General features: G+C 37.9%; 1 protein-coding gene across 5 annotated transcripts in view; it reads right to left on the bottom strand.

Annotated features, from left to right (window-relative positions):
• The window catches only part of LOC113673769 (dedicator of cytokinesis protein 9), a 53,445-nt gene that overhangs the window by 31,346 nt on the left and 2,305 nt on the right, over positions 1-19,794 (bottom strand). For 3 of the 5 annotated variants that reach the window (XM_089211007.1, XM_089211011.1, XM_089211009.1), the window contains exons 2-15: positions 18,533-18,619; positions 18,252-18,338; positions 17,328-17,426; positions 16,584-16,688; positions 12,422-12,469; positions 9,748-9,864; positions 6,545-6,634; positions 5,229-5,311; positions 4,682-4,757; positions 4,118-4,219; positions 3,599-3,670; positions 2,702-2,767; positions 781-1,458; positions 274-479 (exon numbers count right to left, since the gene is read on the bottom strand). In XM_089211007.1, coding sequence (XP_089067133.1) covers positions 274-479; positions 781-1,458; positions 2,702-2,767; positions 3,599-3,670; positions 4,118-4,219; positions 4,682-4,757; positions 5,229-5,311; positions 6,545-6,634; positions 9,748-9,864; positions 12,422-12,469; positions 16,584-16,688; positions 17,328-17,426; positions 18,252-18,338; positions 18,533-18,619 — 1,916 coding nt within the window. Of the gene's footprint in view, positions 1-273; positions 480-780; positions 1,459-2,701; positions 2,768-3,598; positions 3,671-4,117; positions 4,220-4,681; positions 4,758-5,228; positions 5,312-6,544; positions 6,635-9,747; positions 9,865-10,436; positions 10,628-12,421; positions 12,470-14,801; positions 15,288-16,583; positions 16,689-17,327; positions 17,427-18,251; positions 18,339-18,532; positions 18,620-19,794 lie in introns of those variants that run through there. The other 2 variants (XM_089211008.1, XM_089211010.1) reach the window with 2 other exon arrangements.

Below are 19,794 nucleotides of genomic sequence, written 5' to 3'. Positions count from 1 at the left end.
GAAAAAAAAGGAAACTCAAAGAACACGATTAAACCAAGAAAAAATGTCTTGACTATGTTCTGTTTGGTTCTATTTCCTTAATAACAAGGCTGGTTGCACCGGACCCAGTCAAGCTAACAAGACTACCGTTACTTTCTTGACCCACAAATGCCGGCCGCGTCCAAACATAGGATGAGGCTCAGAGTTCTCAAAAACTCGTTTGAATATAACTTTAAGATTGATTGTGTAATCAGCGATGAAAAAGTTGTAAATAAATAATAAACAAAAACTAACCTTGCTGTCCAAGCAAATGGCATTCCATACTGGCCCAGACTTTTGCAGCATACCTCGGCCAGCTTGTGTGCCTTTTGTGCAATCTTTTTGGCGTCACCAGACTTGAGGTATGGTTCGACACACGAACTGATGCTTCCTTGTAAAACTTTCTCTATCCTAATTACCAAGTACACCTCCGAGTGGGGATTTGTTATGGAGAAAATTGCCTGACGAAAAACATGCAGGATAGCAAAACGCATACCTTGAAAGCATTTAGAATAAATAGAGCTACATTTCAAGAGTTTTACACCGCATCAAGTGCGTGTAATTCCCACGTATCACTCGTGTGTTGCTCGCAGATTTCTCGCACAGAATACGCAAATGATAGTGGTAGAAAAGCCACGTGATTGAACGTGGACAGCGAAGCAACTGCGCACCTACCCCTCTTGTAACCCGACATTGATTGGGTCAGTGAAAGGGGTAGGTACGCGGTTGCTCAGATACTGACACTGATCCAGCTTGTCATACCTTTCTCGGACAAGTATATTCCAACTCTCGGCTATTCACTTCCGGATGATCCACACCATTCCCATTTGCCTGGCCGTTCTCAATTAGATCCGAGCCGTGGAGCATTTCCACGGTGGACGCGTCGTTTAGATCACAGTGGAAATCCTCTGAAATCTTTGCTCCTATTTTAGCGTCAAACAACGCAATACACAAAAAGAACGGCTCAATGTTTGCCTCACTGCCATCGTGCAAAGTTCTCAACAGACGAAACTTCAGTTCCTCGCATTCCAACACTAAACGCATTCCAAAGTGTTGCTGGAAAACGTCCGCATCTATCCGTGCGTCGTCGTAATTCACGCACGTGCCATTATTGTCCAGGTCGTGTACTAGCGAAAAAAGTTTCTTCCGTCCATCCTTCCTTCGTTTCGCGTTCAAAACTTCCGTTTCCTTCGCAAATTCAAGAAGTTCTGGATGTTTGCTACTCTTAAGACTTTCTCTCAGAGACTGATGCAGTTTCGGTGCTTTAAACTTCCCAGTGAAGTTGAAACCGGAGGATTTACCGCTCGTGTCCATATCTATTCCAGTGACTTTGCACAAGGTTGAAATCCACGCGTCCATCTCCGATTGACTGTCAGCAACCAAGCAATACAGTTTGTCTTGAATGTGAAGTTCAAATCCGTACATTCGTCCCTTCACCCCCTGAAATATAGGTGATAACCATTACAATTTCCTAAAATGTGATTGGGGCATTGACTGTTTTATTTTTCATATGTCATTCTGCAAAGTTGTAATCGGACAGTGTAAACAGACTATTGGCTGTAATCGGATCAATCATACTTGGTCCACTCAGCTGAAACCACCAATCCCAGAATTGATTACAATAACCATAGCAACAACCACTAACCCTACAAAACTGGGGAGTTTCCAAACTGGAGGACCTCTTACTTGAGACAAGGCTCTAACGGAGATATTATCTCCAACAAATGTATTTGTTATTTTCGGAAATTTTAATGGTTACGATTAATTGGTAAAAGGACTTTCTGGCGTCCAATTTGTTCTATAATCATACTCATGATTGACAAATTTAACTCTCGTTTGCGGTCGGCCGATTTTGTAATCACTCGTATGACAACAGACTGGATTGGACTCTACTCGGTCCTATTGTCATTATTAATCAGTTAGCACCTATCGCCCTGAGTATTACAAACATATTCACCAATCCAGCATTCACAGGCTTTTGAAATCCTAACTATAGCAATGGCACATGGTACTTATAAACTCTTTAACCTCTAGGAGTGACTTAAATCCAACTTCTCATTAAGGTATCACTACTGAATCTTACATTAAGGTTACAAGACTAAACGAAACAACTACCAGCTAGGAACATACTGACTTTCAAACAAATTCTTCTTGTCGATATCATAAGAAACGTACAGAGAACAGTATGGAGAATATACATACTGATACTATAGAATAAAGTGTTAAAAACTGCGGAGTCTCAGAAACTTTTTGACCGATCTCTAAAGCTCGTGACCAGGCCCTTCGATGAGCCTCGAGATCTCGTTTAAGCCTTTATACCCCTAACATCAGTGAGCATATTCCCCATGCTATCTTCTATACATTTCCTATTGTCCTGATAAGAGAATCTGTTTATCAATCGAGAGTTTCTTAGTTGGCGATCATTTCCTCCATTCTCGCGTCCTTAATGTTTTATTCTGCGCTGATACCGTCAGGAAAAATTAGTAACTAGTCGATCTTCGGGATTTAGGATTCAAAGTATGTTATTTCAATCTCAAGTCTGATATTTCTTCTTAGTTTCTCAAGGTCTGGGAGTTACTCTTTGTTATTTCGCGAATCTTGGTCAAAAGGTAACTACATGTGGAGTACCTTAGCGTTATTGTCATTGTCGTATGATGATACTACAAAAAAAAATAAACGTTACCTTAGTAATGTGAGTACACGCATCCAAATAGAGCACCCCTCTTGCCATACTGGTTTTGAGATCATCCTGAGTAAGACACCAAAAGCATAAGTCATAACCCAGGATTAAACAAATTTTGAAGGACTTTTCCAGGACTTCAAATTCCACCTAAAAGCCTATCATTCCCAAGATTTCAAAATCGATACGCTTTACGGTCTATATAAATTTCTAACAACCTAAATTCTGAAAAATTTAATGCTTGAGTTAAGCAGATTTCCACGACTTTCTAGGACCTGTTGTCCATTTCCAGGATTGGAAAGTCTTGGAAAATGTCAAAATAAAATTCCACGACTTTTGAGGTTTTCAGGACCTGTGCGAACCCTGATAACTGTTGTGGTTATTATTCTTTTCCCATTAAAATAATCGTTTTAACAATCATCTATTCCTCGCTACGGTCATGCCGGCGTTTCAGTGAAAGAAAGTTACTAGCAGTCTACCGCCGCCTGTAAGCCTCTTACCGCCGTCTGTTTATCCTCTCGTGTTTGGTTTTAGCCTTTCGGCCCCTTTTCCCAAGCACAGCCGCCTGTTAAACCATCGGCAGCCGCTTATGGTAAAAGTTATTGAAAGCCCTGATCATGGTTTTTAGTTATCGTTGTGTATGACGTTGTCGTACTCGTTCTCGTCATCAGTAAATACCGTTAATAAATGTCCAACAAAATATCTCGTTCTGATTAAAACGGCTCGAGCAATTTAAAAAACGCGGGTTCCAAAACAGCTCTTTTACCCATAAATCAAGAAATGTACCGCTCAAGTTAATATGATTTCCTTAACTTACCTTTATCATCGTTAATCTTAAAGCTATGTCACCTGTTTATTTCTAACAATTACTGCATTTCATGCAAAAAACAGCTTTATCACCTTCTTGTATTCCAAAATGTACGAGCCATCATTTGATATTTGCTTCAGATGAAACCACCTCCGCTTGAAGTTCTGCGGATTAAGGTTTGCACAGAGATCAACAAGAAAATTAATTTAATCGATGGAGGCAGTTTTCAATTGAGTTTCGAAAACCAACCCCAAGTAATACAGTAGTAACGTTCAGCGAAAATAGTCGGGGGGGGGGGGGAGAAAGGGGGAGGAGGAAGACCCATTTTAGTCTATTCTGTGGCCCATTAGAAACCTCGTCTTAGTCACTTTTGGTAATACGGTAAAAACTTTTTAATCAGAAATCCTGCCATGTTTAAATAAAGTATTTTCTTACCCCCAGAATCCCGAAAATGTGCGACCCATTCGAATGCAACGCTATGATAGTTAATCCAGTTGCGAAAATACGACTCTCCATCCCCCGGCACATGGGAAGAGCCCCCTCACCCCCTCCCCCCTCCTTAAAAATATTGCACATTAGACGAACCAGAGTAACCCCAAAAACAGATGTACCTTAGCTCCGGGTGTACCGTTACTTTCACCATGGAATGGAGCCTTTGTAAGGTAACCCTGTCTGGAGATCCCTTTCTCTCGCGCCGGGCTCATTGGTACAGCCTGCGAATCAAAACCGGTCATCATTAGAGAAATATCAGATCTCTCTCTGCCTCAAACCCCTGGGAGGGTATTTTGGGTTCCAAATTGTTTGAATGGCTTCTGGTATACCTTTCTAAAACCACTCAGTTATTGTCAGTCAACAGGATCTTATCGATTTCGAACCCTTTCATTCCAAAGATGTCATTACCAATTCTCCTTACTGTCTGTTATACAGTTCTTTTGTGATAGTTCAGAGTCTTTGGTACTGGATAAGTTAATGATCTTCTAATTCACCTTATTCTCATCTATTATTCATCTTATTCTTCTATTTCACCTTATTCTCATCACTTGTCTGCTTGATGTTGTGTTGATATGGTAGGGAGAAATTTTGTTTTGGTCATTCATGGGAGTTAAGGGTTAAAACAACTTCCTTATAATTATATATAGCTAAACAATCAAACATTAACAGCTAAATGTCTCCACCTGATTCACACAATCCACCTGATCCTCCATATCCATTGCAAAAACTTGTCTTTCAAGTCCCTTTCCCGGATGTGGCCTGATTGATAAGAAAAAACAAAAACGTCAAATGATAAAAATAGTTTGTACTAAGAGAGAGAAAAAAAAAACAACAATAAAACAGCCCAAGTCATAAATGAAGGCTGACATGGGCTTCAGTCTTTAAAGCACACAGGTTTTAAAATTTAATATAATAGTCTTATTTTCTGAAGCATTCCCTCCTGCCTCTGTGTCTTTCAGGGGAGGTAAAAAAAGCAGATAAACATTAAAAACAAATGAAGCAACTTGATTTTGAAGGGGACTGGTAGTAAGAAAAACATTTCAGGCATCACATTTCATCATTTAATAATTTTCATTCCTTCCTTGCCTGCTTTCGCAACGTGTTACCTCTATGTCTATGGGGTCAGCAATGCTTGAGCCACACCCACATTGCTTTAATTTAGAGGATGAGGTTTAATCATCAGGGGGTCATTGCCCCCCTCCACCACTGTTTTTGAGTTGATCATTTTACCTGGGAAGTTTAAGATAACTTCCTCCATAGCTTGAATACTTGTTCTCAATACAGCTCCAGTTTGCTGTGTAGAATCTGATACACTACAAAGTCATAAAAACAACATTTATGAGCTTCTGTTTGTTTTAAAATATCAAGTTCTAAGAAAAGCAACCAGCCTCTAGCCTGTCAGACAGACCTCAAGATTTTGACCTTAGTTTTGTGTGACAAACTGGCTGCACCACAGGCCACCAGCCCCAAAAATGTTATTTATCTATTAATAACAATTTCCCTTTGAGCATTTCTCTCTTTCACATTTGATTTCACACTTTTAATTAAACCTCAACCTAATTGTTGTGTAGCTGATGCTACCTCCACTAAAGAAAATGAAACAGAATTTATTTCAGGGGTTGGAGAGGAAGGTCACATCTCTGGGAATAGGGGAGCACGAGACACCATTAGAAACCTGAAGGTCTAGACAGTGAAGAAGGGGGGGTGTGTGCTTATTAGTGAGGGAGCTTCTGGACAGGGGAGGTTTACTGAAGAGATGGGCTTATTGGAGGGAGAGAGAAACCTAAAGCTCAAAACAGGGAGGAACTCAAATGAAATTTGAGGCTCTTAAAAGAAAGTTTCTCTGAGAGGAAATTATTAAAAGAAAACTGACCAGGCCCATGTTGTTCAAAGCTGAGTTATGATAACCCAGGGTTAATGTGAAATTCCATTTCAGGTTTGGAAGCTTTAGAAGGAAATGTAGTTCAAATCTTTTTCTTGCAATTTGTTCAAAAGAGAAGAGAGAAAATTGTTCCTGAAAGGCTTTTGAATAAAGGAATAAAGAAACCTGGATTAAAATTTAACCCTGAGTTAGTGCTAATCAGCCTTTGAACAACAGGGCCCAGAATATTTACCTATGTTTAAGTTTTTAAATTCAATGAATATTAATGGTAGATGTTGTCCTGAAGCATTTGATGGCTTCAGCCTTTATTCCCTAACATCAGTACACATATTCTCCCTACTGTTCTTTGTACTTTTCTCAAGGTAATGACAAGGAGAATTTGTTTATCAGTCAAAATCTCCTTTAACTGGCAACCATTTCTCTTATTCTCATGGCCTTAATGTTTGATTCAGCAGTGATACCATGAAGAACAATTACCGCTAGTCACTCACAGGGGTTAACAGGTAAATACAACCCAGTATAAGCACTGTTTTTGACATTTTGACACATCTTCAGTGTCATCAGACTGCAAAGTAATTTGACTGAAAAATATTTACAGTGCTACACTCCTAAATTAATTAATTTTGAATTTAATCTCAAATTCAATAGATTATCAACAATTTACCTCTCTTGTAAATAAGTTGGATGCTTGGGTGAGAGCATCACCTGGCACTGTAGAGTGTATAGTCCGCAGTTGCCGAGGAATTGTAAAGGCCTAAGGAACAGTTATGTATGAATATGTTACTCCTTCAAAAGATTCACTAAAATTAAAATATCACTAAATCAGTTTAACCAAAGTTTTTCTTAGCTAATGGAAGTCCTTGTCTGCTACTTTCCTCTCATCACTTCTGTGCTTACGAATTAAAAGGATCTTGCAAAAATTAATTTTTATCAAGTTCTAGAAGGCATGAAATCTTGTGACCCAGAATAAGATAGCATAATCTGGACAAAATGTACACTTAAATTTATTCAAGACTAGTTAACTTTGGAGACATGAAGGCAAATATTTAGCACTCTCCAATCATTTATTGTGAATCAGATTCTTATTTTTTTAAAACAGAGAGTTCAACTTTGGACCAAAAAATGTACAAAATATACACTTAAATTTATTCAAGACTAGTTAAGTTTGGAGACATGATGGCAAATATTTAGCACTTTCCAACCATTTATTGTGAATCAGATTCTTATCTTTTTAAAACAGAGAGTTCAACTTTGGACCATTATTGCCAGAGACTAGAGACATTTCTCATCCCCAAATAGAAGAACTTTTTTCTCACAGCGAGAGTATCTCAAGTTTGCTCTATATCAGATGCCTGATCTAAGAAATACATGAGCTTTAGACTGAGTTGACCACTGCGATTATCTGATACAAAACAAGCAAGGTCACAAGCTGAAAACTACAGTGTACATGTACTGACAATAACCTTGTAATTACTGGTCTGTAATAATTTTCATGAGGAGGTCATGCTCATGTTTATAAGATAAATGTTGTACAACAACTAAAGGAATTTTATAAAGTCTATCCTTAGATTAACAAAGGGTAAAATTCTGACAAAAACACACAGTGGAAGTGATAAATGCAAAATTTTCAGACAATTGCGACAAAAATGATTAACCTAATATAGGTAATCAGTATCTTAATCATAAAATGTAAATTTTCCCAATTTGCTCTTTATTGAAAACAAAACCTATAAATTTGAATGATTTAAAGTAAATTTTTGGCTTTTAAAATTTAATGATATTTTTTTCTCAGAGCTGAACATAAAGAAGACACCTATACAAAGACCTTTGTATGAATTTCATAAATCTCTAACCACTAGACTTTAAATTCTGCACATGATACAGCTGAGTGATATTTCTCACAGACACTGGTTTCAAAAACATTATTCACACTGTCATCACCATGCACATATTTTGTGACTGAAAAAATGAAAGGTTAATCAGAAATTTTATAGCTTAGGTTAATTTTATCTACACTTCGAACAAACTTTTTTCCAAAGAGAATGCACTTAGTGAAATACGCCAGAATGAAAAATATTCAACCAGTATGCTTCATGAAGAAAAGAAAATCAGTAAACTAAGATATATAAGCTTAGACCCATCTAAGAGTTACAGAAATAAATAAAAAAATTGCTATGTATTCTCCATAGACAATAACTTCAAAATAGGCCCAATAAGACAGCTTTTCCCTAGCCAGCTCCATGACAAACCTTGAAAACTTAATGGAAATTTCAAAATGTACAAACTTGTAAGAATGCCTAGGGCATGCCCTGTGATCAAATTCATAGCAACAATGCCGGAACGAATCTTCATACATGTATTTGTTTTACTCAAGTTCAAACAATAAAAGTCTTCACTGAACAGGTAGATTTTTGAAAAGATGCACGACTTTTGAATCTTTTTGGTTGGAAAATACCAGAAACTGCATGGAGATTTTAATAACGATTTGTTGACTTCTCATTACAAGAAGAGAAATCGAAAGCAGTGTTCCAACACCTGCTCAATTCAAGACTTGCAAAAAATCATTGACTTTAATTTACATGTCTCTTCAAAAACATTACGATAAGACACGTTTGTTTACGAAGGTTTTCTGTCTCCTCTATTTCAATTCAATTCCTATTAATTCTAACACAAAAACTTTATCGCCGAGATACTTTACAAGTATTGGCAAGGGTCATATTTTTTGGAATATTATTCAACCCACGAAACCAACACAAATATTCATATAACATGTCACACAATTTTTCACAAAGAAATAAAATTGGTTTCCGAAAAAGCGTGATTTTTGGCTTAAGGAAAAGTCAAGAACTCCCAATTATACAAACCAAAAAATATAAATTAAAATAAGCGAACTGTAAATCATAAATCATAACGAAGTTCATTTGGGAAATATTGACTCGCTGACGTCTGAAGTTGAAAAGATTTACTGGATGTAACTTGACAAATGAACTCGACGCGCATGAATAGATTTTGTTATTGATATAAAAGACAAATCAAACGAAAAAGAAAACCAGCACAAAGCAATTTGTTCTCGAAAAGATGACTTACTGTGATCTGAAAAAATTCATCCGGGTCTGGAAATTCCGACGACATTTGAGAGGACTTTTCGAGTTATTGATGCGCTGGAGACATAGTTTAGACGTCGCGAGCGTCACTCACATTGAGTCGAATCATAAAATTTTAATATCCAACATTTGCCTGATTTGGAAACAAAATACTACTCAGCTCACAAAAACCCTGGGCTTACACATAATTAATTGTTAATTGAACATCAACAAACTCGATGTTTGCGATGGGAAACATCTCAAAATAGATGAAAATATGCAGTAATGTTTTCTAACTTTCGACGGATAATTTGAAATCCAGTTTTCGGTGAGGCTTTACAAATTTAAAAACAATGGACATCACACAGTATGTTCAGTGCAGCGTACATTCGCAACGGGCTCAGAACTCTTAAAAGCTTTGCGACATAACAGGCAGATGTACATTCATTTCCGTAATTGATGTTGCTGTTTTAGAAACATTATATTTGACTTAGGAAGTTCTTAGTTCCAAAGTGCTTTCAAGAATTACGGAGATAGATATCCTACACAAAGGCAGAATACGCCGAAGACACCACATCTTTTGTTTTTGTGTTTTAAAATCATCGATTTACACCTAGATTTCACGACATGGTCTTGCTGACAGACGACATTGACGAACATTTTACGATTACAAATTGCTTGATCATGCATGCACGAGACCCTCGTGGATTTTCGTGCGGCTTATGCAGCACCTATCTTGTGGTTAAATGCAACAACATTCACAAGTCAAAATACCACTTCTTACCACAACATCGTCCTCGGGAAACACCAACAAGATCTGTAGTGGATCTCTCAGAATTTGCGTCCGCTTTTGTACGATTTCATCTTCGTAGCTTATCGGTAGAATTCCGGTTACGACTTCCTGCAAAACACAACAAATTCCGCGGTTTCATCTTGACAGCAGAAAGAATGACATTAATCTATCAAAGATCTAAATTATCTACATGGAAAACCGCTAGATATCATAGACAACACTGCGGCTAGTTTGAGTCGTTTCTGTTTCATAATTAAGCTTCAGTATCCAGTCAGCGAGATAACTGAGTCAAAACAGTTGCTGAATATCACAACATTAGCGATAGATTTTTAGTAATAAACTAAAAAACATAAAGGCTAAATATCTTGCGAAAGTAAATACAAATCTTCCGATCTCAAAATTGTCTCTTTGTGGAGGTAATTGGTCGCTTTGTAACAATTTTACAACGAATTGTTTTACTATCGATCCGAGTCGAGCTAAATAAAGGTTTCAATGCGCGATAAAGAAAAGTGCAACCCCATACACAAGCGCTTTCGAGACAGATAAAAGCCGAACAATATTCCATAAATACTGCTCGCTTGCAGAGAAGTTTGGACGTAACAACTCATTAGCGTGACTACCGTACGGAGATCAAAAAAGAAGGGAACACATTATAAAATCATTAGCCCTATCTCTCTCACCTTCAAAGGTCTCAAATTAAAAGTGCTTTCACTCGAAGTGAGAGACTTGATATCTACTGTAGATACCGTAGACTCACGATCCTTCCTGAGGGATTTGCTTATTTTTCTTTCCGACATTGTTCAGGGGGGCTTATGGTGAAGCGAAACCATCTTACACACGTCTCATCGGGCGGCCATGTTTGATTCATAAACTTGTGCCTCGTTTGCGAGTTGACAGCCAATGTAAAAGGTCAGCTGATAACACCACCCTCCCTTCCCACGTCACAATTTGTGAGGCCGACAAGATTGTGTTGATTTTTGGTCAAACCAGCAAAGAATCAAAACAAAGTTAACCCAGGTCTAGTTTTTCAAAATATGTAAAGCTCCAAGACAAATCAAGTTGACTTGGAATTAAAAACTATCAAACGTCGGCTGTAAATAATCTAATAAATTTAAGTTGCTACCCCCCGATCTATGCACAAACCCAGGCCTGGCACAAACCATTCACGAGTTCTCGTCACGCGATGAAACTTGAGAAAAAACATGATCACAAATTATCATTTTGAAATGCCGTGTACGCGCTGTTTCCCCTTATCAGACGAAAGAAATGCTGTTATTATCACTAATTAGAAATTGGCAAAGAATCTTCATTGATGAATGAAACACACCAATCGAATTTAAATGACGAGACAGTAAATAAAATCTAAGCAAACAAACAAACAGAAAGTTATAAAACCTCGTGGCTTGTCCCTTGAGAATAAGGCTGACAGAAAAACAAGTTGAATAGAGAACAGATATTTTTCTTTATTTTCTGCCTCCTTTCATTTTTGTTGTTTTTGTTTCTGTTTTTGTTTTTTTGTAGCTGAAGAAAATGTGCTCTAAAACGATGAGCAGTACTCATTCCAATGGTATTTTTCAAGAGCGCTCTGCCTAGACATGGTAAACCGAGCCTACCACTAATCTGTTGAGCGGGAAAAAAAAGCATTTGTTTTCGTTTGTTTTGGAGAGATATCTTTAAAGGCTGGTTGACAGAGATCCGGAAATGAAGAATTTATTGACGTCTAAAATTGTTTACACTTAGCCGGAAGGGAAGCCGATAAAGATGGAATGCGAACTAAAATCACCTCTATGAGTTCAGAACGCGGGGACCAATGCACAGCTTATCTATCCCAAGGTGTGTGTCAGAGAAGGAAATAAGTTCTCAAGATAACCTACTTCAAGAGAGGATAAACACTTTATCTCCACTTGCCTACTATTAGCACAGACAGACCACCCAATGGGTGCGACAGGACGGGCAAACTTCTCGAATATTCGAATATTAAGGAATTTATGATGGTTAAAAATAAAATCTTAATCTTTGTCAAAAAAAAAAATTCAAGAAAGCGCGACAAAATATTGGTGCCCTTAAAGTGTAGAAAGTTTTTGCCTCTGCGGGCTGTTTGACACGTCCTTTTGAGAATCTTTCGCAACTGCTGGTAACAGTTGCGAACGATTTAAGAGGATATGCCACGTCAGTGGCGCCCATTGGGTGGTCTGCCTGAGCTATGTGCCTGAGATTTTGAGAGACCGCAAAACTAAAACGGTGCAAGAGTGAGCGGTTGGAAAAACGACCGCCGATGTTTTCGTCTGATCACTTGGCAGTCTTGCCCCAAAACAACCTTAGTTTGAGATGATAGGAACGATAACGTCTGAAGCTGAAGGGTTTTACTCGTCTCTGGTCGTTTCTCTATTACTTAATCAAACGAGGGAAGCGCGTGAGAGCCGCGCGTAGGCGAAGGTTGTTTCCTTCTTTGAGGTATTTCAAGTCTCCCGCGACCACACGACTGTGCATAAGAAATTGAATACAACTGGGGACGAGCCAGCTGGAGCGGCTGTTGAAACTAAGATTGAGACCACTTAGAGAGAAATGTGGCATGCAATATTCGTGCGCGAGGGTCGTGCGTGAGGTTTGTGTGACTTGGACGCGAGCAACCACACTTTAAGAGAGAAGAATCTCAGTACTTTACCTTAAGCGCTGAATCCTGGCCATCCTGAATATTTTCCACAAGAAACACCTGAGTAAGGAAAGAAAAGTTATCAGGTAAGTTGCCGTTTTCATCAGTGGCGAAGTGAATACAAGAACAGTTAAATACTTTTGAATCTGCTGGTTAATTTATGTTTAGTTTAAGACTTCATATTGTAAACCTACTCGGACGAAGGGCTAACGCTCGAAACTTCAGCCTTTAAACTCTTTGCGGTGGCTAATTTACGTTTTCAACTCAGTTGTTAACATCAAATTACCTGAGATGGAAGTTGTCTAACAAATATACATGGTAAATCCCACCAGGGAAACTGATGAACTTGAGAGGTGCAGTCAACTTTTTGACAATCAGAATTGCCGTTTATCAGTCAGCTATGGACTAAAAATAACTAGGGCGTTTTTCGAGGCAAAAAAAAAAAAAACCAAATTCGTATCATAAAAAATTGCGATTGCAAAGTATTGAACAAAAATTCACTAGTTTTGTTAATTTAAGCATTAAACCAATGATCAAGGTCAGTGATATATCGCCTTTTTGATCGCCGGGTGTTGTAAAACCAAATTCGAGGTAGATGTCACTCCAATGACCAACAAGAAGAAAAGGAAATTCTTGAGCCAGGAGTGCCTGGGATCCCAAAGTTAAAAATTAGCAAACTGCCTGAAAAGCGAGATGATGTTGGAGGTTTATTTTTACATCTGGCCAGGTTGTTCGTAGGGTGGATAACGGTATCCAGAGTATACGTCTGTACCCGGTGGATGGCGCAGTATGTTTTGTGAACACTTATCTCCTAGATAACGACTTAACCGTTGGATAGCAGGGTAGCATTATCCCCCCTTCAACCCTTTAGCTCTCAGGATCTGATAGTCAATTCTCTCCTCTAGGTGCTACAAATTTCCTTGTAAATTGGTTAAGAGAATTTGGTGTTAAATCAAGTCATCAAATTCTACCTAAGGAGTTTGAGTATTCTCATTACCTGTTTGCTGGACAATGTATGTATATTATGGGGGGCCTGGGCCCTGATTACTTGAGAATGACGTAATTTTCTCCTTTTCAGCAGTTCGCAGAGCGAAGTGAAGCAAAGCTAACACAATCACGAATTTCTTTTATCACGCAATTGAAACTAGCTGTGTTTTAAAAGAAGCGAAGCGATAAAAGGTGTAAATGGTGAAATAATGATCGACAAATATCTGAATTAAAAAAATAGGTAGTCAAAACATTTTAAATAAATAAGTTATAAACAAATTATTGAACGAAGATAAGCTGGTGTGTTGGTGAAATTAGTTGAAAAAACCTCAAAGTAATGCGGGAAGATAGCTGTTGATTCTTACACAGGAGTTGTTTCTGACATTCTAGGGGGAAACACTGTAACAACCTCTCGCAAGTGCTGTCTGCTAGAAATCGCAAAAGCTCCACAAAAGGCTTTTTTAAAACTTGTTTTGAAAAATAAAAATGACCACCCGATTTCCAAATTTATAATGCAACGCGTTTTTCGCAAGTGCTGTCTGCTAGAACTCGGAAAAGCTCCACAAAAGGCGATTTTTAAAACTTGTTTTGAAAAATAAAAATACTACCCGATTTCCAAATTTATAATGCAACGAGTTTTTTGCCACTGCTGTCGGCTTGAGCTCGGAAAAGCTGAACAAAAGGCGATTTTTAAACCTTGTTTTGAAAAATTAAAATTACGATTTCCAAATTTCCTTAACGTTGCGGCACTTTGGAAAACTTTGAGAAAAAATAGGAACATTCACACGACAAAAAAGAGTTCCAGTGACTCTCTGAATACGGGCCCTGTCTTACATAACTTATTGGACTGACTCAGAAAGAAACTATGGAGCTCCGCTTCTCATTAGACTTCTCTGCTTCCGAAATAAATCTACGGAGGAACCCAAGCCTCTAACCTTCAAATTTATGCTCAGTAGTCTGCGTCGTAACTTAAAAGAACAAAGTCATCGGTGGGAAAGCAAGCGGGACTAATTATTCTCCCTTCACAGTAAGCGGAATCTGCCTTTATGTAATAAGTGCGTAAACAAATAATGTTATGATACGGTATCTATGTTGTTACGTTACAGTGATTGAGTCGTAACAATGGTTAACTAGTTGCAAATGAGGCGTTTTACGCGTTCAAAAGTGACTCTTTTCTGTATTTTAATTAAGACCAAGAGGGGCTTTGAATTTGAAGTCACGTAAGTCATTGAATATTTGTATCACTTAGTCCAATGGTCACGAAGGTTGCCGGAATTAATGTACGAGTGTATCAGAAATGAAAATCCCTATTAAAATTACAGTATGATTGTATCGACGTTTCATAAAAAAGGTCTACATTTAAAAGAAAGAACTGAAGGCTATAAATGTAACTGACTGTTCTTACCGTTTCATTTTCTCTACTTTTCGATTTCGTTCGTCTTGAATTTAATTTTGGACTGCTTGAAGTAACTTTGGCGACAAAGTCTGTCTTGGCAAGCTTGGACAAAAGATCAAAAGCCTTTTCGGAGGTGAATGGAGAACGAGGTCGCGAAATCTTTCGCTTCGCCGATTTCAATGTAGAATTTTCATTCAGAACTGGTTCGTCGCGACCACTTTCCGACGAAAAAATCGGGGGAGGCGAAATTTGGACGTTGTCATCGACAGCGCTATGTGAATTGCCGCGTGGTTTCTGAGGAATATGTTTGAAGATGGAAGTGTCGGAGTAAGAACGAGACTTGATGCCGACTGCCGGAGAAGGAACAGCCAACAGAGAACCTTCATTACAGGTGCCATTTTCGCATTCCTCCATAGCTTTCTCTGCTTATTTCCTCGTCTCCTGGCGCGAGGGTTTTTGTAATCGGATCATAAACGAGATGCAAAATCGTGGATGTTTATCTACAGTTTCATGGAGATAAGTCTTTTCAACGTTATGATTTATGACAAACACTTCACAGTTTGTCAATATACATCAAAAGGCATGGATTAATAAGCGGAGGGACCAATATTAGTGGACAATGAGAACAACAAATAGAAACAGGTCAAACATAAGTCTTGCTGACTTCCTCTCTGCTTCATCAAAGTATTGCGCTCTGGCAAGCTTATCTCATGTTCCGCGACCACACTCTGACGTGTGTTGTTTTCTTCTTGGTGAAAGGCTAAATTTGGAATGAAAACTTTCGTAGACGGATAAATAAACAAACTTGGCCAAGTCGTGAAAGTTTCCATTAAAAATACCACCTCTGGTTTTGTTTTTGTAAGTTCAAGAAAAAAAATTACAGAATTTATTTAAGAGTAATTTGTCATGAGCAATAAGAAGCGGAAATGGAAAAAAGAATCACCTTAAGTTCATAATTATATTTGCTCACAAGAAAGCCCTAATTCTTTCTTTTCAAACCAAATTAAAAATTTACAAGCTTAAGAATGATGGTGGAGAGCATTTGACCTTTAAAATCCCCACTCATACCCTTGTCATGTTTTATTAACGCGAAATGAAAGTTTGCGGTTGAACGGTTATTTCGGGATTCATGTCTAGATGGAGCGTGATTCACATCAAATGTGACGCGTTTATGGTAAAAAAAAGTACTTAGACTGACAGGCGTCTGTGTATTGTGTTTTGATTGGCAACTTGATTGAAAAATACATATTAATATTTTTTAAAGATTGTGCTAATTATTCAAATGAAAAGTTATTGGCCAGCTTGGATTGTTTGGATGATATTATGTTGAAAATCAAAGTGAACGAGGCGTTAAAGATACAGTTGTGATACTTGTTGTAATATTAGTGGTAGTGGTCTATATTAACTCTTCTCATCGAAGGTTATTCTGAGTTGATTTACAAAACTTTGCGGGGGACTTTGGCTAGACTGTATTGAGCAGTTTACAATTTTTTTTTTTAAGAAGATATTTGCAAGTGTCTCAGTTAAATTATTTTGGCAAAATAACGCTTAGTACAAGAAGAGGCCAGTTTCGAGCACATTTCGATTAAGTGCCGCAAATCCCTAACAAAAAAACAGTAACAATCCAGAACAAGGGGAAATATTTCATAAAGAGCCAAAGAGAGTTTAAGGCATGAAAAAGCAAAGTTTGACTGTCTTCTTGTCTAATTATTTTCTGTTTGTGCGTCTAGTGATGTTTTTTTTTAGCGTCAAAAATTTTCGTATTGCAAGTAAATAAAGATGATATCTTACCGTGGGAGTTCGAGTACAATCCGGCGTCTTTTGCTGTTTTTGTAACTTCTTTTTCTCAGACTTCGGTGTGTCCTGAAGTTTGTCACCAAGGCTTTCAGAGTCTTGCTAAAAGAAAATAATTTTTTTTGTGAAAATAATTTCACAACTGACACGTTCTTTGCGCTTCTTTTGTCGGAGACTATAAGTAGTTTGATTTAAATCTCACATTCTACGTCAGTTGGTCGCTTCAACTCTATCTAACTTCACAAAGTGTTATCACTGTTTATTACGTCCATTTTGAAATTACTGGTGATCCTTGTAATCTGATTGGCTCTCATTGGTGCGACTTATTCACGAATCGAATCACTTTTTTACTCTGAATCATATCTTTTTCCAAGCCAATAAGGAGGCTTCAGTAAAAATACAACAACCAATCGCTTGCGGGAAAACGAAAAACAAATTTTGCAACGTTCTGCGAACCAGCTCACCGCTGGATCGATAAAACATTTGCGCAGACTAAGACATCTTGTATCTAAGCGATGGAATTTTGCGATTTCAAAATGAGTGTATTAAAGTGGTGATTGAACTTCGTGTCGTGCAATTTTGGTCTGAAATCATACTTGTGTTCTCAAATAAAGTATACGATTTCAGACTAAATTGCATACCACTCGGTTCAATTACCATTATCAAACAATATTGCACACGGGAATTCGAAGTTGCCACAACAAAACAAACTCAAGACGAAATATGAAAAAAAAAACTTACTGTTTTACCACTACTGCCGAATTTCGGGAGGAAAAAAGGACTTCTTTTCGGCTCTTGTCGCGAGCTCAGAAGGTTCTCGGGATCTAATTCCACCTGATCCTGCACGAAAAGCAAACGTAGAAGTTTACATCTGCTAAAAGTTATTAAGTTTAATCAGAGTAAATTACCGGCCCATTTAGTTATGTGTATTTTTTCTTGATTCGGCCCAGGCGTTCCTCTCAACGTTGCCATTAGTAACCGCTAGTCCTGTCCCAATTGTGCTCGTATAAATGATGCATGAGGAGTGGCTCACTGGAATGCCAAGATCGTTGCTAAACAAATTGCCAAAAATCCAAAGAGTTGCTTACTAAATTTCAAAAGTTACTACCCAAATTTGTTGATATTTTTTTTACATATATAAACGTTAATTAAAAGCTTTAGTATTCGTTCTTCAAAGTGATTATCAACATCGTTCCAGAAAAGTAGCTGAAACTTAGCTTCAAGGAGTTGCCCGCAAATGTGGTCTAAACTCTTGAGTCTAACAGAACCAAACACCAAGCAATACGCTAGGTTCATTTGCGTTTATAAGGTTGATAATCATTCAAGAAATTTGCATGAATTGAAGTTTTCTATTAAATCGTTGACTTCTTCGTGCTTGATATGCGCTCTAAACCTTTATTTTGCTCAAAAATTGCTCAGAGAAGCTAAAATTGCTCAAGATTGCCAGAACCGCAAAAGGTTGTTCCAAACGCCAAAAGTTGCTCAAAAGTTGCCTCACACAATTGGGACAGGTCCAATAACCGCCCATGCGTGTGGTATGAGGTGTGAGGTGTGAAGACGCTTGGAGAGAGAAATAAAGGAAAACGGCCAAGTCACAAAGTAAATAAAGAAGTAATGAACCAGTTTGTCAAACAAGCACACAAAAAATGGTACGTTTTTAACTACCTTGCTCTTCTGTCGTTCATGTTTTATCTTCCTTTCCGATTTTGGACTGGTTGTTTTTTGCTGCAGGTCACTAGAATTTGCGGAGTCCTAAAAGAAAAATTATGGATATTAGCTTCATCGTCAATATTCCCTTTCGACCATTGTTCTCCTTTCTAAAAAGAACCTCAATTTCGAATCGAGGTCTGTTCATCATTTTCTTTTTAATGTGGACAATTAAGGGAACAAACAAACCAACAGACAAACTGATTGGAAAATTGTCAATTCACTAAAACAAAAGTTACCTTGTGTTTATGGTCGGCCTTCTTTTTCTGCACTTTTGGACTAGGTACGATTTCCGTGAACCCGTTCCGGTCCATAGCGATACCTTCCTACACAATGAAGAAACAGAAAATTTCAAATACCACAGCCTTTGCATGGTTAGCTGGTGACATTATTGACGAAAACCCACTCATTCTCTGTCTTTCTTTTCATTAACAACAGCAAGTAACCATTCATTTTCCAACAGTGTACATATTGACAGCACTGAGGAAGAAAACTATTTAATAAAATAAATAATTAATAGAACAATTTCCTGATATCTTTAAGATCTGATTGATTTTAAAAATTCTGCAAAAACATGATAATCAGCTTGGTGAGGTAAGAGGCTCGCAATGGCTCACAACGTTTGGTCGTTTTGCCTCTTTTCGGCTTTGGATGGGGATTAGGCTAGTGCTGACACCTTAACAGACCGAAGAACTTCCTTGCTGAGTTAAACCAATTACACCTTACTCAAAATGATCGCTTATGTCAGGAATTATCAAGTCGTTGGTTAGTATCGCATGCATAGACAACGAGCTGTTTTATTCTGTAATCCCAAGAACCGTCGAATAGCTACAAAGGAAAGTTTCAGACAAAGTTTACTATTCAAACGAGTGATACGGAAATGACCTACCGAAACTCTTCAAATGCAAAATTACACGAAGAAAAGACAGACTTCTTGTTGTTGTTGACAATCTATGTTTAGACCTCTCCTTTAGATAGAGTAGATTTTTCTCCCTCATGGAGGGCGGTAAAGGGGTGGTTGAAATGGGGAGAAGACCATAACCAGCGTTATTCAATCAGAACATTTCGACCTTCGATCGTATTTAGAATGAGAATAATATTTTAAAAACAGTACGACTAAAGCAAAACAAAACAACAACATAACGACAACAAGACAACAACAAAGCAACAAAAACAACCTCAATAAATAAATGCTTAAAATTCTTAGCTGGGATAACTGACCTTGAACTTACAAAAATACACTCAAAATGGTTGTGTTAATAAAATCTTTGTTTAACTAGAAGGTGCTTAACAGCCTAACCTTAAGGTCAAACCAAAATACGAGTTGCTTCGCCTCCAGATCCATAAATTTGATCACGAGTTCTTTTTTCGATTCCCAGGTGTCGGTCCCTGGGGACCTTAGACACCTCTTAATCCTCTGTTAATTATCAGCACGCAATCAAGAAAATCTAACAAAGATGTATTTCGGGACAGAATGTGAAGACGGGGCATTCAATTGAAT

Source organism: Pocillopora damicornis, chromosome 6 (assembly GCF_964200805.1).
Source record: "Pocillopora damicornis chromosome 6, jaPocDami1.2, whole genome shotgun sequence".
In the NCBI taxonomy this organism is placed as follows: domain Eukaryota; kingdom Metazoa; phylum Cnidaria; class Anthozoa; order Scleractinia; family Pocilloporidae; genus Pocillopora; species Pocillopora damicornis.
Note: the sequence above shows the minus strand (reverse complement) of the source record. Positions and strands in the feature narration are given on the sequence as shown.